Consider the following 27,082-nt stretch of genomic DNA (forward strand, 5'->3'; position numbering starts at 1 on the left):
ATGAAATGGACAACTTGTAAGCCTTCTTTTTACATTTACATGCTGCTCTCACTTCATCATTCCACCAAGATGTTCGCCTTTTCCCATCTTTACACACAGTTGTTCCTAGGCATTCCCTTGCTGTTTCTACTACAGCATCCTTGTATGCCACCCATTCACTTTCTATATCCTGAACCTGCTTACTGTCTACTGTTCGAAACTTCTCACTAATCATATCCATGTACTTCTGTCTAATTTCCTCGTCCTGGAGATTTTCTACCCTTATTCGTTTGCAGACAGATTTCACTTTCTCTACCCTAGGCCTAGAGATACTTAGTTCACTACAGATCAGATAGTGGTCTGTATCATCAAAAAATCTGCGAAAAACTCGTACTTTCCTAACAGATTTCCTGAATTCAAAGTCTGTTAAGATACAGTCTATTATGGCTCTGGTACCCCTAGCCTCCCATGTGTAGCAGTGAACAGCCTTATGCTTGAAGAATGTATTCGTAACAGCTAAACCCATTCTAGCACAGAAGTCCAGCAAACGCTTCCCATTCCCATTAGCTTCCATATCTTCCCCACATTTACCAATCACCCTTTCATATCCTTCAGTTCTATTCCCAACTCTCACATTGAAATCGCCCATTAGCACTATTCTATCCTTGCTGTTGACCCTGACCCACGTCATTCGCTCATTTCGTGCCTAACAGAAACTATGTTCCGTGCAATGGTATTCCTGATAAAGAGCCCTACCCCAGACTCTGCCCTTCCCTTTCTAACACCCGTCAAGTACACTTTATAATCTCCTATCTCTTCCTCATTATCTCCCCTTACCCGAATATCACTTACTCCTAGCACAACCAGATGCATCTTGCTGACTCAGCCAGTTCTACCTTCTTTCTTCCATAAGCCCCATTAATATTGATAGCTCCCCATTGAATTCCATTTTGTTCGCCAAGTTGTTTCCAAGGAGTCCCTCGCCTGTCAAATGGGAGTGGGACTCCATTACTCCCATAGGTCCGAGGCTTGCTTAAAATGTTCTGAGCTCGGTAAATTCATGAAGCAGGATGCTACCCTACTTGCACATAGTCCAAGTGAGGATCTCTCCTCTAACGGGTTATGGACCACCGGTGAATTGTATAGTCCTAGCCGCCTGAGCACAAGGAGGGCCATGACTCAGAATATGTCCGAGATGCCCACTCCCATTCCATAGCAACTGGTATCCCGACTCTCAGGACCACTTACTAGGCCACTCAGCCGTTGCCCATGGTTCACGAACTAGGACGCGACTACTGTAACCCACAAACATGAACCATGAATAATACAGTAAAATAAAATACATTACTGCAAGATTGTTTCCCAATTGTGTTCCCTGTCCCGCTTATTACGCATTTAAATCATAGTCCCTTGAAGAGTGTAATAACAGGATTTTACTGTAGTTCCTAAAATTACCTAACTTTCCAACTAGCTGAAACGTATTCTTTACTTACAGACTAGCCTGTAGACGCTATTGTTAGGTTATACTCACTGCAATAACCTTGTAGTCTTGATATCATGACTGTCCTAATTTATCTTTACTACCCTACTACCTGAAAAAGAAACCATATAATAATAAAATTATACCTGGAAAAAAAAAAAAAAAAGAGAAACAACTCATCTAAAAGTATAATGATAAGTTTTCATTCTTGAAAGATCTTCAGATTTTATCAAATCACACTCAAAAATATTTAGAAATGCATAAACATTTAAATCCTTGAAATTTGTAACTTATCTTGATGAAGTCCTCACTTCTCTCCAGTCTAGCATAGAATGCAAGATGCAAGGTGGTGTAATAAATACTCTGTTGTTGGCGTGAGCTCAGCTGCCTAGCTGGTCAGTTAAACTTTTGCTCCGGTTAGATAATTACATGCTGAAGTGTACTTTAGCTTTTTATTACTATTATTTTTAGTGCTCCCACTATTATTCTTACCATACTATTATTTTTGTAAATGTACTTTATTATTATAGTTAAAATATTATTTCCAATGTAAATTTCTGTATCTTCTTAATCTTCTCTTATATAACATAATAATTATAATGAATATGAAGTTAGGGTTAGATAAGATTCCCAAGCATTTGTAAAGATTATATCCAATGGATGTACTTGATGAGCTTTTAGAGTTTTTAAGAAAGAAGAAGGAAATGGGTATTAACAGTGACAGTGTAATTGATAATTTGATTGAAACATCACTTGAATTTTGTAGCAAATGTGGAACTTCAGATTTCCTAAAAGTGCTGTTAGTTTTATGGAAAACTACTGCCAATAATAGGCAATATTTAGGCCACACAATTATATTTGCTGGGTCTCACTGATGAGATGTATGTAAATCTTCAAAAAATCACAACTTTGAGATGATAATTTATCAAAACTAGCAGTATTATTTAAAATCCCTGCCCTACTTGACCCTTGCCTAGAATCCCATTTTTGAGGCAACCCATCTTCTGTACTAACCTTGCCCAATTCCTGGAAAATAATAAATCCAGGCCCCCTGCCACTCACTTGGTGGAGACAAATACCAACAGATAAAGCTTAATTTCATGTACAAAACTATCCACTAGATATTCAGGAGGCAGTGGGATGGGGGAAGGTCATTTGTTTCTCCTGTCCTGTATACATTCTTGGAATTCATAATTCTGGAAGTTGTTTGGTGTTCCATTTCTGTTACTTACAAATGAGCCTGCAGGTGAAAAATCCAAAACCAATTCATTTCAATAATTTATTGTTTCATTTTCATCTCTTTCTAGAGTCTATGCATAACTCATGTGTGCTAATAAATCAGTGCTTTGAAAAGATCATACATGAATGGCAGCCAAATCTTTACCTGCTGGTGAACAAGCAATAACCAGGATTCAAAAACCAGTGAAATTTCCTTCACCCCACAGTTAGATTTAATCTGTTCAATCAATTGATTAATTCCATAGCACTAATTTGACCTCAGAACTCATTCTACCGTTAATTTTCTCTGCAGTCGACTGTCAACATAAATGCCTTTGCCTCACTAATAACCTACCCCTAATACCATAATCCTGCAGTATGGCTAACATCTCTTTGAAAGTATGCAAGAACTTAAGATTATACACCAGACAACATAGGACTAGACCTCCATAGAACAGGTACCAGATAACAAATACAGTTGAACCGGCTTTATACGTAACCATGTTCTGCGTAATTCGTATTTGTACGTAATTTCCTTTAGGTCCCGGCAAAATGTCATTTAAAAGCATGTTAATTAGACCTTATTTATACGTAATCCGTTTATACGTAATTTGCTGTTATACATAACTGAGTTTTGCGTAATTGTAATGAGCACATTGTTTTTTTAAAAGAAACTACTGTATCTGCGACGTTTCCTTTTGGTTGGCGTAGGCGGAAGTAGAGCGGTCGGGTTTCGGTGCTGAAACAGAACACAAAGAGTTTTGCCAAGTGACATTGTTGACCCTTACTTACTGGCGGCTTAACAAAGGCCAACCGAGCGAGTCCCCTTCGCTCTCTATCTCGCTCCTCCTCTACCTTCGTCGTTTTTTACCTTCACAATGCTGCCAAAGATTAAGGTACATTACAAGCAAAGTGGGCAGTTTCGGTGTGGAAACAAAAGAAAATACAGTAAATTTGTTTGAATATGAGAATTTCTTTCGTGAGAACAACGGAGAAGTAAAATGTCCACGGTGCCGGTATCTGGTGATTACTTTTGAACAGTCGTTTTGTCATTCAGTTGCTTTTGATTAGCCATGGAAAACAGGAAAAGGAAAAGTTAATCCCTAGATGAAAAAGTAAAATGTATACAAGAAGTGGATGCTAATCCACACCAAACAAAAACGGAAATCGCTTCAGACTTAGGAATTGCTTATACCACGGAAGGTACGTAGATTTGGAGAAAGCACTTTTCACGTTGTTCCAGCATAAGCGGGCTGCAGCTCTACCAATTAGTGGCGAGATGCTGAGGGCAAAGGCGATAGATTTAGCTAAAATGATGAGTATCACCACTGATTTCAAGGCTTCATCAAGATGTTTGCAAGGATTTAAAGATCATCATGGAATCACATAGAGAACAAATTGCAGTGACTCAAAAGCTCTGGATGATGTCATGGTGCAACACTGGAAAGAAGAGGTTCTGCCGGGTATCATAAGCGATTATCAGCCTCCAAACAACTACAGCTGTGATGAGACCGGCCTGTTCTACAATCTCCTTTCTAATAAAACATTAGTTGAAAAAGGAAGAAAAGCAAAATTTGTGTAACAGTACTTCTCCCCATCAATGCAGATGGATCTGACAAACTTCCTCCACTTGTGATAGGAAAATCAAAGAATTCGAGGTGTTTTAAGGGTGCGAAAACAAAACCTATCGAATATGAATCCAACAGAAATTCTTGGATGACTATGCTTCTAATGGAACAGTGGTTGAAAAAAGTGGACATTAAAACAAAAAAGAAACAGAAGAAGATCCTTCTTCTTATGGATCGATGTGCAGCACATCCACTTCAAATCGTTCTGGAGAATTTCCGAGTGGAATTTTTCCCTCTTAACTGTACCAGTGTTCTACAACCACTCGATTTGGGCATCATTGCAAATTTCAAAGTGCATTATAGAAAAATGCTGGTTCAACATTTAATAATACTGAGTGATGCAGGAAATGAACCTCTCTCCATTAATTTGCTACAAGCCATGGACTTTATTTCGGCTGGCTGGAAGCAGGTGTCATCCTCCACAATCAGCAACTGTTTCCGCAAAGCTGGTGTCTTACTAGAAGAGGCTGCCTCCAATTATGATTATGGGGACGAAGTTTTGTCTGGCAATGAGCTAACCGGAGGGTGTAGAATTCGATACTTTTGTGGATTTTGATGATAATCTGGCTGTATGTGGAGAACAACCGGATGAAGAGATTATTGCTGACGGATGCCAACAACGTGGTGGTGATGGACCAGCTACAAGCGATAGTGACAGTGATGGAGATAACGACTTGAATCTTGAAACACCTGAACTGAGTGAAGTGTTAAGTGCAATTGATGTGTGTAGGCATTACATTAGTGTGAAAAGTTGTAGTCAAAATGCTTTGAATTCATTACTAAGTTTGCAAAAGGATGTTTATACTCTTAATACAAAAAAGTGGAGCAAGCCAAACTATCTGATTTCTTTAAGGCTGGACCAAGTTCAAAATAATATTTTCTGTCTTAATGTATTTATTATTTGCAAGGATTTACACATGTAGGTCTATTCCATTGGTTTTTTAATAAATATGTAATGTATTGTGTAAGTCTAATTTCTAAGTAATTCTGAGTTACAAGTAGTTTTTTTTCTCTTTCCCTTGATATAATTTCCCTGTGGTGTAGGGGTAGTGTGTCTGCCTCTTACCCGGAGGCCCCAGGTTCGATTCCCGGCCAGGTCAGGGATTTTTACCTGGACCTGAGGGCTGGTTCGAGGTCCACCCAGCCTACGTGATTAGAATTGAGGGGCTATCTGACGGTGAAATAGAGGCCCCGGTCTAGAAAGCCGGCCGAGAGGATTCGTCGTGCTGACCACATGACACCTCATAATCTACAGGCCTTTGGGTTGAGCAGCGGTCGCTTGGTAGGCCAAGGCCCTTCACCGGCTGTAGTGCCATCGGGTTTGGTTTTTTTTTTGTACAAGTCAGGTTCAACTGTAATGCTAAATATCAAAGATAGGAAAAAAAGGAGCCCGAGTGCAAGATTTCTGCTTTGAAATGGGTTCACACATTAGTCCTATAAATTTAACTGCATAGGTCACACACACTAAAATGTCAACTGATTGTTTCATGACCTGATATTTAAAAATAAATTGGTCTATCAACAAACACCCCAGTTCACACTGCATTGTGGAATTAAAATACTCTGAAATGCATTTATTTATTTATTTATTTCTGCTTCCCCCATTTGGAGGCTGCCAAAAAGACAAAGGCTGCATTAAAATCTGATTAATAATTACAAGGGTCGTTTAAAATATGTCTATAAATGATAGGTATACCATAGTACAGCCTACTTAATAATAATAAATTGTATCAGTCAATAATTTTGAAATCCATGAGGAATTCCTCATGGGACAAAGATATAGCTAAGAGTATAAATTATTTTTTACTATTGCTATTGGGCTGCTAACCCAATGTCCTTAATACATTGGTTGTGTAAATCAAATTTCTTACAAAAGTTGTGGAATGTGTGAGTAATGGTGCCTCTTGCTCTTATCATCAATCCTAAAACATCTATGGAGTCCAGATTATATTTCTCGGCATAGTATGAAATTGTAGGTTCTCCTTGTGTACATCATGTGGTTGAGTGGATGATGCTTCGGTTCTAATTGTATATTACAGTGTGAACACCTGCACACTGACAACCTACATCATCAAATTATACTAACAAATAAGTTAGTGTTTGTATTATTCTGTTCAACAGCTAGATTGATGCAATATGGGATGAAAACAAAGTACAAAAATATAGGAAGTTAATTAGGATTTATTCATTAACAATATTGCAACTGCAAATAATGACAAAATTCACTCCAATCTAGAGTAAAAGTATATTTCATGAATTATTTGTTTCACTGTCTGTCTCATCATCATCTTCATCATTGGTTTCCCCACCACTTGATTCACTACCACTGCTGCTAGATGTCTCTTCAACTGGAGGTCTGTTTGTGTTTTCAAAAAGCTCAACATCAGTTGATTTATCAACACTAGGCTCAAAAGCCTTTGGCCAGCAGTCATTGTTGCAGTAGTAATGTACATGTTCCCGAGTTAGAATAAGAACAATTTCAGCTTTAACTTTGTCACCTTCAGGAATAGGTTCCACCAACACAAAATCACCACGTTTAATCCACACATTCCGTCGAAACTTTGTGGGCATAGACACTAGGAACTGAGCTCCAGTAGAGTCCTCAACTTCATGCAGGTTGTTACCTCTACCAGCCAAAACTCGCACAACTTTTTGATCATCCTTGGGCAGCTCGAGATTGTCCAGCAAAACCTCCTTGATCACATGTTTCCTTTTTGTAGCTCTGGACATCTATTAAAGAAAAGCAAAACAGGAATTAACAACAACTAGCATATTACAAATAACATTAACTTTGTGTCTGAAAACAATAATAACTTTTTAACTCTTCAGTTAGGTCTAGAGCTATAAAAATAAATTACATAACAATAACTTACTAGTAACTGCTATAGGATCTCAAAGAAATAGAAGAAACATATATTCACTTTGGAAAACATTAATTAAATGCAGTTTTACTACACAAAAATTTTAACTGTACTTCTATTATATCTGTTTTGGATGATTCAGTTTTAGAGTCACTCACATCAAACCATCAATCTCATGCCTGAAAAGTTCTGATCCCTTTATACTATCCCTTTGGGGATCATTGTAAGTACCTAGGTGTTAATATAAGGAAAGATCTTCACTGGAGTAATCACATAAATATGATTGTAAATAAAGGGTACAGATCTCTGCACATGGTTATGAGTGTATTTAGGGGTTGTAGTAAGGATGTAAAGGAGAGGGCATATAAGTCTCTCGTAAGACCCCAAATAGAGTATGGTTCCAGTGTATGGTACCTTCACCAGGATTACTTGATTCAAGAACTGGAAAAAAATCCAAAGAAAAGGAGATCGATTCGTTCTGGGTGATTTCCAACAAAAGAGTAGCGTTACAAAAATGTTGCAAAGTTTGGGCTGGGAAGACTTGGGAGAAAGGAGACGAGCTGCTCGTCTAAGTGGTACGTTCCGAGCTGTCAGTGGAGAGATGGCATGGAATGACATCAGTAAATGAATAAGTCAGAGTGGTGTCTTTAAAAGTAGGAAAGATCACAATATGAAGATAAAGTTGGAATTCAAGAGGACAAATGGGGGTAAATATTCGTTTATAGGAAGGGGAGTTAGGGATTGGAATAACTTACCAAGGGAGTTCAATAAATTTCCAATTTCTTTGCAATCATTTAAGAATAGGCTAGGAAAACAACAGATGGGGAATCTGCCACCTGGGCGACTGCCCTAAATGCAGGTCAGTAGTGATGGATTGATTGATAATGCTCAGATTATATTATTTGTTTTTATTTAGAAATGCCCCATGAAAGCCAATAGGACATGGCTATACTGTACCTACATACGATTTACAGCTATGGTAGAGCTACGACTAAAGCATCCCTATTTTTCACTTTAAAAATCTGGGATCCCAATACTGATACATATTAAGGTCTCAGAGTATCCCTGACAATCAGCCCTGTGTACTAATGAGTACAAGAACTATCTGATAACTGGTACTGCTTGTAGGATTTTTGTACCCCCTGTGGGTGGGGGATGTAGATGAAGAATACACCCACAGTATCCCCTGCCTGTCGTGAGAGGCGACTAAAAGGGGCGACCAAGGGATGATTGAATTAGAACCATGAAACTACTTTTGATTCGTACCATCACGCGGGGAACACCGTGGGTTGCCTGTACTTGTGAGTAGTACCACTATATTAGGTACGAAATAGGTTTGTGATTAGTAGCAGCAAAGAGGCTGGTCTGTGGGCTGTGCGTCGTACCCACGTGAGCAACACTGCGGGTCGGGACGTTGCCTGTGAGTTGTACCACTATATGAGCAACACTGTGGGTCTGCGTTGCCTGTGATTAGTACCCACTATGTGAGGAACCTCATTGGTTTGCGTTGGCTATGAGTGTCGCCACTGTGTGAGAAATGGTCTGCGTTACCTGTACGAAGTACAATACTTGTGAGTAGTACCATCTTGTGTGGAACACTGAGTCTTTGCTACTTTTGATTAGTACCCCAACATGACAAATACCATGGTTCTACTTTATTTGCAACATGTACCATTCTGTGGGGCCTTAGACATGGACTTTGGACCCCTTTAGACATCAAGCATCCTCAATTCAGGATTATGCTTTATAAGTGGTCCCTTGGTCAGTAATAGTATTATGTATGATATTTTTTTTGCGTCGGATCCACTGTTTTTTGTTTGTTTGGTTTTTTTTGGGGGGGGGGGTTCATGTCCATCCATTCATTCTTCATGACATTTTCTTATTTTAGATGATTTTGAATTTTTTGTTGCCATTTCATTTTGTACCATTAGGGGCCGATGACCTCTATGTTAAGTCCCTTTAAACTACAAGCATCATCATCATCTACATTTTTGTAAATGGCAGCTTCACAGTTTCATTGTAGTATGTGCTATTAAATAGGGTAACATGATTAGATGACTCAAAGCTAGGAAGGGTAAGCACAGGTTCATGTGGATAGCAGCAACAGAGGAGAGAGAGGAAAATTGACATTAAAAAAAGAATAAGAACAAATTTAACATCTTCACGATGCCATTATTAATCCTCGATCCATCCAGGAATCAAACCCAAGGCCTTCTAGACTGAAGGCCACTATGCTGACCATTCAGCCAAGGAGCTAGACTGTCAAGAGGTTTCATACTGTAGAGTGATGATCTTGTCAGAACAAAGCTACTGGACTTTCTGGTATAACATATTGGTGCCTGAAAGCTACCAGACTTTAAAAACACAGCTAGGTCATTACCGCATGGTAAAATCTCATTGTCCTTCTGTTTTATCCATAAAATAATGGTCAATACCACCACCATAACACACAGTACAAGTTCAAAATATAACAGCTTCCATTTACTACCTTTTTAACCCTTTGACATTCCTAACACTCCAGATCGCTCGAGTTTTATGACTTGCCTGCCGTGCTGAACGCTCCAAAGCACTCATCACACGTGGTCATTAGAAGTGTGTTGACAGAAATACTGAAGGGTCCTGTGATACCATGCTTCATTCCCATGACTCAGCAAGCTCTCAGCACCTTACTGACAGTCTTTCCTGTGTATTTCACAAGCAGACCTGCTTTATAAACATCGTCTTCCGGTTAGAGATTATTCATGTTCAAGTTCACACCATGTCTGGCGTCTACTTATAGTGGAGTAGTGACGAAAGGTTTCAAAAAAAAAAAAATGTGAAAATGGATATATGTTAGAAGTTAGTGGAAATAGTGAAATGGTTCAGAATTGTATTCTGATGAATGTAGCAGTGATGATGATTCCGGAAACTATGAAAATCGTGAGTAAATGTTATGTGAGGGAAATGTTACCAGTACAGGGGTGCAGAAATTTTCTCTGAATTGAGGAGCCAGCCCAAAGTTAGTGAATACCATGCCATGCATTTTGGTAGGTGTGCTATTTACCAACTGATGAGCCCAACTTAGCATACTGAGGCAAAACGCTGGCAAGCAGGAATGAGTTAGCTGGAAAATTTATAATGTCCAATAACAGACCAACCAAACTGGTATTATAAATTTACTCATTCGGAACAAATATTTCAGGTTCCCCATGGGAATCAACATCTTTGTCATCTGATGGCCAGGCAGAAATCAATTTTTGAAAATGAGACAAAGTCTCATAGTGCACTGGCACTACCGTTGGCTCCAAGTAGCCTATGCAGTGGTCTCCACGGTATGCACTAGCCACGTGTCATGGTAGGTGTGCTATTTACGAACTGATGAACCCAAGTTAGCGCACTGGAGCGAAACGCTGGCACCCAGGAATGAGTTAGCTGGAAAATTTATAATGTCCAATAATGGAACAACTATACTGGTATTATAAATTTACTCATTTGGAAAAAATATTTCAGGTTGCCTATGGGAATCAAGATCTTTAACATAAGTGGTATGTTCCGAGCTGTCAGGGGAGAGATGGCGTGGAATGACATCAGTAGACGAATAAGGTTGAGTGGTGTCTTAAGTAGGAAAGATCACAATATGAAGTTAAACTTTCCAAGGGAGATGTTCAATAAATTTCCAATTTCTTTGCAATCATTTAAGAAAAGGCTAGGAAAACAACAGATAGGGAATCTGCCACCTGGGCGACTGCCCTAAATGCATATTGGTAGGGACTGATTGACTGATTCCACCATGGGGTCTGTTATTTTTTACTCTTTCAGCCAAAATAAAAACATTTTTGCTAAACACAAAGTGTTGCACTTATTGAAGACATTCTGTTTATGTGGAATAATATTATAGAGCTTGAGACCCTAGATATTGGCTATATTGTAGACTCAACTTGAGGAACCCTATACCAAAGTAATAAAATAACATTTTTGACAATCTTAAAAATTAAGTTTATCTGTGATGTGATGTTCCACACTTATCAATGTAGAACTGTTGTTAAGGTAGTTGCAAGGTGTAGTTTCTAAAACAAATATGTAATGACTATAAGTAAGATTGATTAAACCACTCCCATCCATAATACTCAGTGCATTTCTTTTACTGTTCATTTATACTGCAATACTACAAAATGCATGTAACAAGTGTTATAACTTTCCACAGCTACATTAGAAAGAAATGATTACTAATTTGTAGCAAACTTGGGATAATGACTGACAATTGTCACAATCTTTTACAACTACAAAAATCCTTATAATGCCTCTTAAATTGTGTTAAATGAACAAGATTTTTCTTCCTGCTTATAGTAATAGAAACTAAAATTTAGAGACCAGTATCAGAATTATTCAACTGGAACAATGAGGCCATAAATGAAAAATGTAACATTATAACTAGATGGATATATCAAGCAAAATATTCTAACAGAAAAAAAAAAAAAAAAAAAAAAAGAAAAAAGTTAACCAGGGACTAACTGATCCTATAAGCAAAGAAGAATACAAACTGTGAGAGTGATAAATGCCTGACATAACTTATTGTGATATCAGATTAAAATAAAAAAGGTGAAATATAAACTGTCTTCTGATCAATTTTTTTTTTAAATATTCAACTGTTTGAGAATTTACTATAATATCTTCTTCTGAGCTTTATAGGCCTCAGTTCATCTCTAGTCCTGATATGAGTACCTTTCCTACGTTCCATCCTAGGAATTCGTAGAGAATGGCCAGCCTTTTCCACAGCTTGTTGGATGTCCAATGATTCTCCCAAGGGAATGCCATAACCTCGAAACAGTCCATGTGGATTGGATGGTGTTATACAGTCTTGATGGGCTTCTTTGCGGAGCACAGTATCCACTTCCACTGATGCAAAGAACGCCACCGACTGGGGAAGATCATATAGACCCAAGCGACGAGAACAGAATGCACGTACCAGAAGATTGGTTATATGCAAGCCCAGGGCAGCTTGATAACGTTGCTCATTAGGTACCAAGTAGCGTACTTCATCATGAAAGCTGAGGCAGAAGCGTGTACTGGAACCCTGAAGCCAGCGCATACACACTAGCATAAGGTGGAGGAAGTCCACAGCACCACTCTGAACAACCCAATTCACACGGGTGGGTAAAAATCGATCGTCATTACCCTTGCTGGGTTCGAGTGCTCTGCTCAGTCGACAGTTCAAGAAAGGTGTGACAGGCTTAAGGCTGTTTGCTATCTCCTCCAAGCGATTAAACATTGCTGACTCTGTCCCACCAACCCACTGAGGATCTTCAAACATTTCTGCCAAGGTCAATCCATGTTGAGCTCTAATCTTCCTTGCTTCGTACATTGTGTATGGACGATCTTCCAGAACAGAGCGATATTCTTGCCTAAGGCGAAAAATTCGACGTCCTTTTGTCAATGTGAACATTTTGTTAGCCTTTATTCGGGCATCAGAATCTGACATGGATGGATTAAACTGCTTTAGAAGTCTTTCAGCAAACTGTTGACCTGCACCATATATTCTAGCATAGTTAAGTACTTTAGCATGGTCCCTGGAAATACCTATAGCCTTTGCAGTGACGCTGTGCATGTCTGTTCCATCTGCTTTACGTCCACTTAAAGTCATCCATCCTAAAGGAGTAGCCCCATGCATTTTAGCAAAATGTGCATCACCAATTACAGAAGCAATCCACAGTTCTTGAGAATCTACATCTGCACCAACGAAACTGTAACCTGGAGGGGCCTGCACCATAGCTCGAAGTTCTGACCCGACGCGGCCCTTCTGTGCATTTGAGGCAGTCATCCACGTGGGCTCCACTGCACGTCGAGTAAGAGTACCACACACCACGACTTGGGGAAGTATAGCACCAAAGTTTTTGTCCGACACACGTAAATGACGAGGTAAATCTCTTTGTCCCAACCAGACCACTAGCTGTCCTTCAACTCGTTCATGATTGTTCCGCCAGTAGGATAACTTCCTCCCAATGTCAAGTACTTTTTCTGCACCTTCATTAGTACTGGCTAAAACATTTTCAGAAAACTTGTTTAAGAAATCTTTGGCAAGAGGATTGCCCACTCTGTTATTAACTCCATCTTTATGAGGTAATTTAAAAAACCAGCAACATCCTCCAATTTCAACATTACACCACAAACCAGTACCATGGTACCATTTTGGCACATTTTCTGACATGTTTTTAGATTGAGACTTGCACCATGATAATTTGTTCTCAACATCTTGGTGTAACGTTTCCAACACAGCAGAACTTTCTGATAATGTTGCACATGGAGGTTTCAGAGTGGGTATTGGGCAACGTTCCAACAATTGCTTCAAAGGAACTTGAGGTGAATTACTGTCTTCATCAAAAGTTTCAACAAAAGGAATCAAAAATCCCCAACCATGCTCACGGATGTAATGCAAAGGATATGATTCCCACGTCAAAGACAACAATTTGGGTGTTATTTGCATAGAAGTACTGATCAGCTGTGCTCCAGGTACCCAGTCTGGTTCATTTGGACGACGGCATAACTTTCTATACCAAGCAGGATAACCTGCTAGGTGAGGTATTCGGGCAGGTAACATTTCACGTGTTGCATCCAAATACTCAAACTTTTTTTTTAAGCTATCTTCATCCTCTTCATCACTAGAATGTTCTATTTCAGATCTTGTAATACTTTCATCACTATTTATTATGGCCAATTCACTCTCAAAATAATTTGTTTCTATACTTTTCTTCTGTTGTAATTCACTACCTATACTGCACTTGTCAGGTTTATTCTTCTCTATAGAGCTCTTCTTGACAACACCTTTCTTTAAATTAATTTTCTGAACACTCCAATCCTGGTCCCACAGCCAAATATCTTCACGATATTTTTCTTCGTGCAGTAGTTTGCAAGATTCATCAGCTCGGCGACTTAACAGAAACCTGGCTTCACTATCTAAATCTTCAAATGTTTGCTGTGCATCAGAAAGAAACCTGCACCAGTTTGAATTGACAGGCAGGTAAGCTATGCTTAGTTCCAACATTCCTGCCAAAGTGACAGGATGAGGAAAACGTTCCAAAAATATTGGTAACAGCTTTGTTAGGATATTATGAGTAGCCATAACATCACCAGCACAATACATCATGAGTTGTTGAAACTGTTCCAATATCTCCGACAAAGAACCAGTCACGAACACATCACGACTACTTTTATCTAACATACTCCCACAATAGAGTTTATGAACTTCACTAAGACTGTTGAGAGAAGAATACTTTCGCCACTCATTATCTTCCTCACTTTGAACTTCAGTTTTCAACACTGCCCTCTGATAGCTGGTGACTCCACTTACACATACATGCATGGACATGGTGTCGACAAAACGTGTTCCTGTGCTTTCAAGCCAGTACTGCTCCTTTGTTCGAGCCCTGTCATAAGAGACATTGTGACCCACAACAACACGTGGTTTCTTGAGATCTTGCCTGTTGCCGCCCCATCCCCGTCGGGTAGGTCCAGACTCTAAAGGGATAAGATCTTCTATCATATAATGCTGTTTTCTCACAGAACTCACAGCTCCCTCCAGGAGTGAGTGACTCACCCAGCCATACCATGCCTTATTGCTGACTGCTGTAGCTAGAGTTGGCATCTGCCCATTACTCACACATACCTCTACATCAAACACGAAAGCATCTTCCTGAGGGAATGGTACAGAGTGTGGTTCCACCTCATTACAATATCTTGTCCAACCAGGCTGCAATATCCATTTCTCTGGTATTCTAGGAATGCCTGAAACTAATTCATTCAGCAGCTGTCTATATGGGGCACACTGGCGTTCACCTATAACATAAAAATGTTCTTCTATATTCTGTCCTTCTAATTTGGGAAGCTTTAGTGTAATATCATCCATTAACGTCTTCTCAACATTGAGAAGGTTGTGCTTGCTTAATTCCTGTTGGGCTCTTTCAACCTGCTCTGTGCTGGGTCCCTTACTTTCCTGATCTCTACCAAATAATTGTGAGAACAGAGATGGGGACAACATTTGTATATTGACTTCATTCCACCTGCTCTCATTCTTATTCTCATCATTTACACTTTTAGAACTTGGCTGACCTTTCCTATTCTTTTTGTTTTTAATTGAACTTTGAGAATCATACTTATTAACAGTAGCATGCACCTCTTCAAGAACAATATTTTCCCTACGCACATGTAGCTTGTCTGTAACATGATCAACAATTTCCTTTCTTGAACTGTGGGGCTGACACTCAGATAAAACTAAGTTTAAACTTTCCAGAGCACCTCGATTAATTGTTTGTAGAATGGATGACTTTCCCTTCTGTTTTGGTGGATGTGAATTTGATTTACTAGTTGCTAATACTTTCTTTGTTGATTTCTTTTTTATCTCTTCTAACTGCTCGCCACTGTATAGTGATGAACACTTATATCTTATTCGCATTTGCTGTAGTGGAACAAGTTTGGAAAGTGTTTGGGTGACTTCCTTCTTTGATGCAAAGGAGAGTAAATTTTCCATTCCACATTCCTATCCTTGTATACTCCAGTCTTCATAAACTGCAATAGTAGACACAAAAACTCTATGTGCCATCAATAATTGTTTAATGAGCAAACAAACCAACAGATGTCTTCAATAAACAATAGCTCACACAAGGCACACAAATAAAAAATATTTAAAAAACCAACACAACAATGCAAGCAGAGCACACTGAATTCAAAAGTAATACACAGAGCAGTTACTGATCAGATGGAGAAAAACAAACCCAATACAATAAAGAGAGCTGATGAGAAGCAGCAGTTTACCCAAAAAGAAAATAATGAATAGGTCACCCTTCCTCTCTTAGTTGAAAAATCTTATTTTTTTCCCCCTGTCACTTGCAGAAATTTTCTTTCAATCCTCTAATTTACAGCTGATAAATATCAAACACAACAACTATTTGAAGCTGTAATCACCTGTTGCTGTGACACACTTCCCAGTTGTGGTCAATACAAAATTAATTCGCACTCTACCTCTGCCCAGGAGACCATCTAATAAGTGTCTGAATGTGCCTGGTGGAACGGAAGCCTATTCTTCATGAAGAGCAGTAATCACGACAGATCATTATGTAAGTCATCAGCAGTCTACTTCACTCCACAGATATTCTATGAGATTCAGGTTAGAACTCTCGGCTGGTCAGTCCATTTCTGGAAACTTACTGTCAATCAATCCATCAATCACTACTGATCTGCATTTAGGGCAGTCGCCCAGGTGGCAGATTCCCTTCTGTTGTTTTCTTAGCCCTCTCTTAAATGATCGCAAAAAAATTGGAAAATTATTGAACATTTCCCTTGGTAAGTTATTCCAATTCCTAACTCCCCTTCCTATAAAAGAATATTTGCCCTAATTTGTCCTCTTGAATTCTGACTTTATCTTCATACTGTGAGCTTTCCTACTTTTAAAGACACCACTCAAACTTATTTGTCTACTGATGTCCTCCCACGCCATCTCTCCACTGACAGCTCGGAACATACCACTTATGATATACTAACAATTTGTTGGTTATTTTGATCCACCTTTTCAATACAAATTACAGTTTGTGTTGCTAAGTTGCAATGTTACAACAATAATTTACCGGGACATGTTTCGCTTTTATTCATAAGCATCATCAGCCTATACTATTGCCTCAAGGTTTGTCATTTTTGGGTTGTTGTTACAAATTTCATTACATTGAATGTAAATCTGATTTCAGTGATAACAATATTTAAAACAAGAATAATATACACATTAAAAATTATGACAATATGATTTGAAATGTTAAAATGGATTAACTCTTAATTCTAAAACACATTGACGTCCAAAACACAGTTTTTAATTTGGCTAAAAATTATTTGCAATGTTAAAATAAAATTGATTCAACTATAATTTGGCATTAAAATTTGAGTCATAAATATAAATATAAATATTGGATGTTAATATATAGGAGCCATAGTTTTTGAAGTGCGTTATTATAACATTATTTAGAGAGCACAATTCTTAACTATAATTCTCAATACTGAAATGTTACTGTAATCTTAGAAACCAACGCACTTCAGAAACTATGGCTCCTATATATTAACATCCAATATTTATATTTATATTTATGACTCAAATTTTAATGCCAAATTATAGTTGAATCAATTTTATTTTAACATTGCAAACAATTTTTTAGCCAAATTATAAACTGTGTTTTGGACGTCAATGTGTTTTAGAATTAAGAGTTAATCCATTTTAACATTTCAAATCATATTGTCATAATTTTTAATGTGTATATTATTCTTGTTTTAAATATTGTTATCACTGAAATCAGATTTACATTCAATGTAATGAAATTTGTAACAACAACCCAAAAATGACAAACCTTGAGGCAATAGTATAGGCTGATGATGCTTATGAATAAAAGCGAAACATGTCCCGGTAAATTAGTGTTGTAACATTACAACTTAGCAACACAAACTGTAATTTGTATTGAAAAGGTGGATCAAAATAACCAACAAATTGTTAGTATATCATAGCATAGTTCAATACGGGTCAAATAATGAGATTAGTTACATCTAACATACCACTTAATCGAGCAGCTCGTCTCCTTTCTCCCAAGTCTTCCCAGCCCAAACTGTGCAACATTTTTGTAACGCTACTCTTTTGTCGGAAATCACCCAGAACAAATCGAGCTGCTTTTCTTTGGATTTTTTCCAGTTCTTGAATCAAGTAATCCTGGGTGAGGGTCCCATACACTGGAACCATACTCTAGTTGGGGTCTTACCAGAGACTTATATGCCCTCTCCTTTACATCCTTACTACAACCCCTAAATACCCTTATAACCATGTGCAGAGATCTGTACCCTTTATTAACAATCATATTTATGTGATTACCCCAATGAAGGTCTCTTCTTATATTAACACCTAGGTACTTACAATGATCCCCAAAAGGAACTTTCACCCCATCAACGCAGTAATTAAAACTGAGAGGACTTTTCCTATTTGTGAAACTCACAACCTGACTTTTAACCCCGTTTATCATCATACCACTGCCCACCGTACATCTCGCAACACTATCGAGGTCACCCTGCAGCCAGGCCCCGATTTCAAGTAGTTAGCGCCCTGGGCAAACAATATTTAGCAGCCCCCCACCCCCTCTCTGCTCGTTTTCCTGTTCCTCTAAAAAAATAACTGTTTACAAATTAAATATTACAATTTTCAAGATTATGAGTTTTAAAACAGCACATTATGCAAATACAGTTAATTCTCATAATTAAACTTACCAGGCCAAATAAAGGTAACAGCCAAATAAGAATCGTACTGTTTTTATTTTTATTGGTTTAGTTTGACAGTTTGTATGTAAGTAAATAATTTTAGAAATAAGACACATTTTCTTCATAAAATTTAAATATATAGATTAAATTCAGGTTTTAAAGTTAGAATAGTTTAAATTCTTTTATATAGGCTAATAATATAATTGGAATAATTTGTGGAATGTAAAATGAATTTGAGTGTAATGAATTTAAGACGTAATTACGCCGGCCATAATTACTCGTTCCGCCGGCCACCGCCCCCCAAAAACTGGCGCCCTGGGCAAATGCCCAGTCCGCCCATTTGTAAATCGGGGCCTGCCTGCAGCCGCTCACAATCTTGTAAATTATTTATTACTCTGTACAGAATAACATCATCTGCAAACAGCCTTATCTCTGATTCCACTTCTTTACACATATCATTGATATACCGGTATATAAGAAAACATAAAGGTCCAATAATACTGCCTTGAGCAATTCCCCTCTTAATTATTACAGGGTCAGATAAAGCTTCGCCTACTCTAATTCTCTGAGTTCTATTTTCTAGAAATATAGCCACCCATTCAGTCACTCTTTTTTCTAGTCCAATAGCACTCATTTTAGCCAGTAGTCTTCAATGATCTACCCTATCAAATGCCTTTGATAGGTCAATCACAATACAGTCCATTTGGCCTCCTGAATCCAGGATATCTGCTATATCTTGCTGAAATCCTACAAGCTGAGCTTCAGTGGAATAACCTTTCCTAAACCCAAACTGCCTTCTGTCAAACCAGTTATTAATTTTGCAAACATGTCTAATATAATCAGAAAGAATGCTTTCCCAAAGCTTACATGCAATGCATGTCAAACTGACTGGCCTGTAATTTTAAGCTTTATGTCTATCACCCTTTCCTTTATACACAGGGGCTACTATAGCAACTCTCCATTCATTTGGTATAGCTCCTTCAACCAAACAATAATCAAATAAGTATTTCAGATATGGTACTATATCCCAACCCATTGTCTTTAGTACCGTATATCCCCAGAAATCTTATCAATTCCCACTGCTTTTCCAGTTTCAACTTTTGTATCATACTGTAAATGTCATTTTCATCATAGGTAAATTTTCATACTTCTTTAGTATTACTCATCCCCCCTGTCTGGACATTATCGCTGTAACCAACAATCTTTACATACTGCTGACTGAATACTTCTGCCTTTTGAAGATCCTCGCATACACACTCCCCTTGTTCATTAATGATTCCTGGAATGTCCTCCTTTGAACCTGTTTCTGCCTTAAAATACCTATACATACCCTTCCATTTTTCACTAAAATTTGTATGACCACCAATTATGCTTGCCATCATGTTATTCTTAGCTGACTTCTTTGCTAGATTCAATTTCCTATTAAGTTCCTTCAATTTCTCCTTACTTCCACAACCATTTCTAACTCCATTTTGTTCCAACCTGCACCTCCTTATTAATCTCTTTACTTCTCTGTTATAATATAGTGGATCTTTACCACTCCTTACCACTTTTAAAGGTACAAACCTATCTTCACATTCCTCAATAATTGCTTTAAACCCATCCCAGAGTCTGTTTACATTTTTATTTACCATTTTCCAGCAATCATAGTTACTTTTTTTAAACTCCCTCATGCCTGTTTTGTCAGCCATATGGTACTGCCTAACAGTCCTAATTTTAATACCTTCCTTCCTTTCACATTTATTTTTAACTACGACAAAAATAGCTTCGTGATCACTAATACCATCTATTATTTCAGTTTCTCTATAGAGCTCATCTGGTTTTATCAGCACCACATCCAAAATATTCTTCCCTCTAGTTGGTTCCATCACTTTCTGAATCAGCTGCCCTTCCCATATTAACTTATTTGCCATTTGTTGTTCATGCTTCTTGTCGTTTGCATTACCTTCCCAATTGACATTTGGTAAATTGAGATCACCTGCTACTATCACATTCCTTTCCATATCATTTCCAACATAGCTGATTATCTTATCAAATAATTCTGAATCAGCATCAGTACTACCCTTTCCCGGTCTGTACACTCCAAAGACATCACATTGCCTATTATCTTTAGAGATGAGCCGTACACCCAGAATTTCATGTTTTTCATCCTTAACTTTTTCGTATCTTACAAATTCTTCTTTCACCAGAATGAATACTCCCCCTCCTATTATTCCTATCCTATCTCTACGATACACACTCCAGTTCTGTGAGAATATTTCTGCATCCATTATATCACTTCTCAGCCATGATTCAACTCCTATTACAATATCTGGTAAGTATATACAGTATCTATTAAATGAATTAGATTCCTTTGTTTACAATGCTTCTACAGTTGAGCACTAACATTTTTATGTCATCCCTACTTGATTTCCAGTTCCCTGTTCGCTTCACACCGCTCCCTAGGCCACCCCGTTTCCCTGAATGTATCTGCCTATAACCCTTCTAAACAAGTTTCCTAACTTATATGTATCACTGCGGTTTAAGTGAAGGCCATCTGAGCGCAGATCTCTGTCTCCTACCCACCCATTAGGATCTAGAAATCTCACTCCCAGTTTCCCACATACCCACTCCATAGTCTCATTTAAATCTCCAATCACCTTCCAGTCAGTATCCCTCCTTCACAGTATTCCACGAACTGTCCACGAACTACACTTACATAATTATTACACCAATACAAACAGCAGTAATCACCAAACTGGTTTACCCTGGACAATATGCAAATGGTCAAGATGTTCTTGTACCCTTCAGAATTAAGATTTCTGTTCAATGAAAGGGATAAGTCCATTACATGAAAAATATTCCCATAACAACAATTTCTCCAATTTTCAATGTTGGCACTACAGTACATGTGGAAGCAGATATCATAGCCTACTCTAAGTATATGCCATAATCAAATCCATCAATTGGATTGTCACATAATATACCAGGATTTAGCACTCAGAAGCATATTTCCATTTGTCCATCATCTAGTGCAGTAACTTTTTACATCACTTTATGAGTCGCTTCACAATGTCTGGTTTATCCACAACAGGTCTATCACAGATCCCCATTCCTCTGAACTTGTGACACAGTCATGGACAATTAATGTCAATGAGGAATTCCCACAATTGTTTCATCCTATGTCTGGCAATTTTTACAAGTTACATTCTTCAACACTCAACAGTTTATGTCTTTCATTGTGCCTTCACATTTTCAGTTCATCAGAAACAGTTGACATGGGCAAACTGAGAACTCTTACGCAGATTTTGTGGTATTTTTGATGTGACAACCAATAAGTAACCAATGTAAGCAATAGGAATAAGTAATTCACTATCAGAGTTGTTGATCTTTGCTGCGAACCCATTATGCCAGTATTTCTTATTAATGAACAAAACATAGTAGGCCTACTCTGTCCCCTTTTATGCCAATAAGTGTTGTCTTAATGACATCTGGGCATCTGTTTCCAATTACAGAGAATGTCATCAACTTCCAAAGGCTGTGTGCCTTATTGCTGCAAACATTCTTCTCTCTCTTCTGCCATTCCCTTAATTTCCTGGTAATTCTGATGTCTGGAACCTCCATTTCATCTTTTATCATCTCTTCACATGGTCTTTCTTTTCCTTCAAACATGTTTGTTATAGGCTAACGCTTGTGCGTGGATAAGTGGCCAAAAACTTTGTTTTCCTACACTGGATATTACCATGAGACAGCTGATTTGTACCTTTCTTCTTCTTCTTCTTTCCTGGCCGTCTATGTGCCCATAACGGCCACTTCCGTGTATCACTCAGGGTCAGCTCTTCTGATCTTCAGAGAGCATTCTCTTTGGTGTGATGTCTGCGCCACTGAAATGCCATTTCTCTTTAAATCATTTTTGGCTGTTCACCACCATGTTGCTCTAGGATATTCTCGTCCTCTCCTTGGTTCCTCAATGGGAAGGGCTCTCTTGTATGGGATGAACTTTATCTCGACGTTGTACGTGCCCATACCAGCGCAACTGCCGCTCCTCCAGTTTCTCACTGATAGGGGCAGTACTAAAGTCGAAGTCAAAGATACCCGTCTCCCTTAATCTCGAAAACCATAGATTAGGGAGAGGGTATTATTTATTGTAACCGTTTCATAATTTGTGATACATGCAGTATACAAAATTAGAAGGAGTAACTTGAGATAAGTATTGAGAATTGTGTTAATAACTGGTACATTTGATGATTATTAATATAAAACAGATGGTTAGAGATTGAACAGAGAAAGAATAATGTAAACTGAATGTCGGAATTACATTGATAGATGGCATTTTGAAAAGTATTTGGCAATACGGCAGACTAATAGAACTACTGCAACAAGGTAGTTCCATACTATACCTTAAGCCTATGCACCTAATGGCTCTAAACTTCAACGGAGTTATATTGTCTAGGATACCTTAGGTACTATTCAGTTCCTGGCTGACATGTATCACATCCTTTCCTTCCCTCAGTTTCCTGCTCCACATTCCCCTAATAATGTTAAATAATTTTGCGATTCTCCCCGGGTGCATTCTCTGTTCAATAACTTTACAATTGTATACAACTGATTTTCGTTCTCAATTTTCTTTACATCCTCCTCATCTATAAATTTCTCTCGTATTTGCTTTGTCATTGAACAGTCTTTTATCAGGTGTGCCCATCCCATTTCTTCAGAACATAGTAAACATTTATTTTCATCTCAGTTTTGTCTGTATGCTTTATTTTTATGTATCCCCATTAACCACCATATTATACCCCTCATTCCCTTTCTTGTTATAATCTCTACATTTATCCTCATTCTCCCACTTACATTACAAAATTCTTCTAATGACCTTTTACTTCTACCTTGTGCATCAATATATTGCTTTTCAATATCCTTAGTTCTTAGAACTATTTTTTTTTTTTTTTTTTTTTTTTTTTTTTTTACACATTCTCAACTTCTCTATACAGTCTCTTTTCCATAGGGGGGGCAGTACTAAGTGATCCTCGCATATGCTCACTGCACAATGGGTCAGACAGTGTGTCACCTACTGACCATCGCAGCATGCGCATCTCCGTGACATGCATTTGATGATCATACTAGCTCTGCCTTGCCCTTCAGCTTTATAGCCTACTGCACAAGACACCTGCCAGCAAACGCCATTTCCCAAGGTACATAACAATGGAAACATGGACATCATACTTCAGTAAGGTACTACAGGCCAAGGACTCCAGATCATCCAAGAAGAACGACAATAACAACATTACCATTACCCGGCTGTTCACAGAAGACGAGGTAGCGGAGACAATTCGGAAAAGTAAAGACCACAAGGCTTGTGGTCCAGATAACCTATTTAATGAACACTTGAAACAGAGCATTGCAGAGCTCAAAACAGCTTGGACATCAGTCATTAATCAATGCCTCACAAGAGGATCCATTCCAGACAGATGGAGATACGCCACACTAAAGGCACTATACAAGGGGAAAGCAAATCATGTGGATCCACACGCTTACAGGGTTATTGCATTTTTTTTTTTGTGGCGTCGACCTCTGCAGATCTTTTGCCACTACTTTCACCATATGACAGGAACCTGCGTGTAAGTGTAAATGCGGAAATGTAGTGTGTTGAATGTGAGGAAACGAACCTTAAGGACGACACAAACACCCAGTCCCCAGAGCAGGGATATTAATCATTTACAATTAAAAACCCCTGACCCGGCCGGGAATCGAACCCGGGGCTGCCGGGTGACAGGCGGACCCGTAGCCTCCTACGCCGTGGGGCCGGACTGGGGTATTGCATTAGAATGCATTCCATTTAAAATACTGACTAAGCTCCTTGAAAAAAAGACTAAAAGAACTTGTGGACCGTGGAATAGCAATTTGGGTTTCGAAGGGGTAGATCTACTCTACAGGCTGTTCGGTGCTTACAAAATGACATACTAGAAACAACAGGGAGACAGAAGCAGAAACTACATGTTGCTTTCATCGACTTCTCAAAGACCTTTGACTCGATCAACAGAACATTACTGATAGAAAAACTTGAGCCGCTTATTGGAAGCGATAATGCCCGATTTGTTCTGGTACAAAATATACTTGCAGAGAACTATGTACAAATTGACGACAAAATGACAACGTTGTTTCCGATAGAGCAAACAACAGGACTGCTTCAACTCCTGTTCAACATAGTGACCATGGACGCAATCAGGAAAGTAAGTGCGGAGAATGTAAAAATTTATGTCCATGCAGATGATATGGCAATTGTGTCTTCGTTCAGTTGAAGATCTACAAACAGCTTTTGATAGATTAGTGGAATGGGCAGGTAGAAACGATTTACAGCTGAATGCAAGTAAAACAGTAGTCTTGACATTCAGACGAGGAGGGAAAATAGCATTGAAAGACACAATTTATTATAAGAGTGGGAGATGACTGTACAGGTCAAGGGTACCACTTTCATGCTATATATAAAAGACAAGGTTGCTGCTGCGGTAATAGCCATGAATGAAATCAAGCATCTGCAGAGTCTCTTAGTGGATACAGCGATGAAACTCTTTAAAGTGAAGATCTCACCAATACTCCCTCACAATTGGTATATGAACTAGTAAGAGAAAGGTTCTTCATAGAGGACCTGCGAGAGTGGATGCTACTATATTCTACATCTGCCTACAATAGTGTTCTACAAGAACTTTATTCAAAGAAAAAGGAAATATGGAGCACATTTTATACCAAGGATACCATGACGACTCAAGATTGGAAACAATCAAATTATGAGCTATGACATGTCATGACACGATTTGCCGTACAAGGCTTCCATCACAGAATACGTGACAATACGATAAAATCATGATCTGCACGAGGACTGTATGTATCGGCTGGGCAAGAATCGTTGTGATCGCTATCACCTCCAGGAATGTAGAGAAAGAGTAGTGTTCTTGACCAAATTTTGTAGCGACTAACACAGAGAACTACATATGGTATTCTAAGTGAACATTTATCCATGTATTTATGTATATAACTATCCCATGGCCATTGGCTGCATTAAATTAAATTCAATTGTGGTATAGCCCCAGCATTTGCAAGGTGTGAAAATGGGAAACCATGGAAAACCATATTCAGGGCTGCCAACAGTGGGATTTGAACCCGCTATGTCCTGAAAACGAGGTATAGGATCATTAAGACTCTTAAAAATCCTACCATGATTGTGTGGGATACATTCAGAAGCATTTATGATAGGGAAGGGCTATATTTCTTCCCAACAAATATCACCATGAATAGAAACATGTATCTTAAGGTTCTGAAGGTTCACTTGCTAATTTTTTGGCATATTCATGAATATGTCTACTTCAAGCATGATTGTGCCTCTGCCTACTGAACAAACGTGGTTTGGTAATGGTTCAATTATAACCATATAACTGTGCTCGAAAGGCCAAGTAACTTACTTGACCTAAACTCCATAGAAAACATTGGAACCACATGAAAATATGAAAAATATGGGTCAAGAGTCACAACCATCAAGGAGCTAAATAAGTTATGGGTGCACAAGGATAAGAAATACCTGGAAAACGTGGCAGATTCAATGCCCAAAAATGAAATTATGTTGTAAAATTGAAAGGAAGATGTGGTTTTATCAAACTGTATTTGTTGTTCTTGTGGTATTCTTATGCAGGTAAAGATTTCCACCGCGACTACTGTAATACTGGCTAGTGAAGAGGACGACAGAGAGGAAAAATTAGTACAATAAAAGCCAATATAGTCCCCAATATAATGAAATCAAAAGGCCTGACCTACAACATAATTTCAAACAGGGTAGAATTTTCCCATTTTACATACCTTCTTTCAGATTAATTCCACAGCAAAATACCATAAAACCATTAAGTCGACATCAACACGCGTAAGAAAGTTGAGGTTAGGAATTACTTGCGTTGTTTCAAGTCACACCACACCTTGCCGATATATTTTCGCAAAGATAAAACAAAATTCTGTGGGAAAAGGGCAATGAAAACACAACAATCATTAATCTCGACCCAGGAAATATGGAGTGAAAACCACACTTCTACACTACACGCCCGATTCAATTTGCAACACCAGCGGTACCAACCAACCTCACACCCAAGGTTCTTAAACACTACTCACACCGACTTCAATCAAGGTCCGACACTCCTCTTTGGACACGGATCTCTTTGATACCGACTGAAGCGACTGTGCAGAACCACCACGTGCTGAAACAAAACACACTGTCGAGATGTCGGTCAAGGGTTAACGCCTCCATCCGACGGACGAATCAGTATCAACAATGCCACATGCCCTCACTCTGGATTGTCGTGGGCCCCTTGGGCTAAGCCCCGACTTCCCGAATTACAGGGACTGCTTGGGATAAATGAGGTGGATTACCTTAGGGCTTAGGTTCTATACAGCACAGTGTGTGTTCAAATTAGTACGGTACATGGACTGAAAAGGTGTTACACTTTTCATAATTCCACTGAATTATCTTTCCGAGATCTTTGACATTAAACCATCAGAGCGCTTCTCCTACAGCTTTGTTTATTAACGGCGGTGCGCTGCGCGGTGGTTTATTCATATCAAATACAGTAAAGAGCATTCTCTTTGGTAAAGAGCAAAGAGGATAGAATAGAAGTAAAGAGGGTATTGTGAGTAGGATATCTTCCACC

General features: G+C 38.5%; 1 protein-coding gene across 1 annotated transcript; it reads right to left on the reverse strand.

Annotated features, from left to right (window-relative positions):
• Positions 1 to 6,811: 6,811 nt before the first annotated feature.
• PolG1 (DNA polymerase gamma, catalytic subunit tam) lies at positions 6,812 to 15,909 on the reverse strand. The gene is made up of 2 exons (XM_067143222.2): positions 11,868 to 15,909; positions 6,812 to 7,035 (listed from the first exon to the last, which is right to left on the reverse strand). Exons 1-2 carry the CDS (start codon positions 15,664 to 15,666, stop codon positions 6,962 to 6,964), a joined length of 3,873 nt encoding a protein of 1,290 aa, XP_066999323.2. The 5' UTR covers positions 15,667 to 15,909; the 3' UTR covers positions 6,812 to 6,961.
• Between the last annotated feature and the right edge of the window lie 11,173 nt (positions 15,910 to 27,082).

Source organism: Anabrus simplex, chromosome 3, assembly GCF_040414725.1.
Source record: "Anabrus simplex isolate iqAnaSimp1 chromosome 3, ASM4041472v1, whole genome shotgun sequence".
Taxonomy (NCBI): Eukaryota; Metazoa; Arthropoda; class Insecta; order Orthoptera; family Tettigoniidae; genus Anabrus; species Anabrus simplex.

Bases quoted from the DNA above. Each gene is read 5' to 3' on its own strand.
- PolG1 (XM_067143222.2), bottom strand. From the start codon at position 15,666: ATGGAAAATTTACTCTCCTTTGCATCAAAGAAGGAAGTCACCCAAACA. The intron at 7,036-11,867 runs GTACTCATATCA...TTTCTTTAATAG, and splicing joins TAGGATGGAACGTAGGAAAG to ATGTCCAGAGCTACAAAAAG.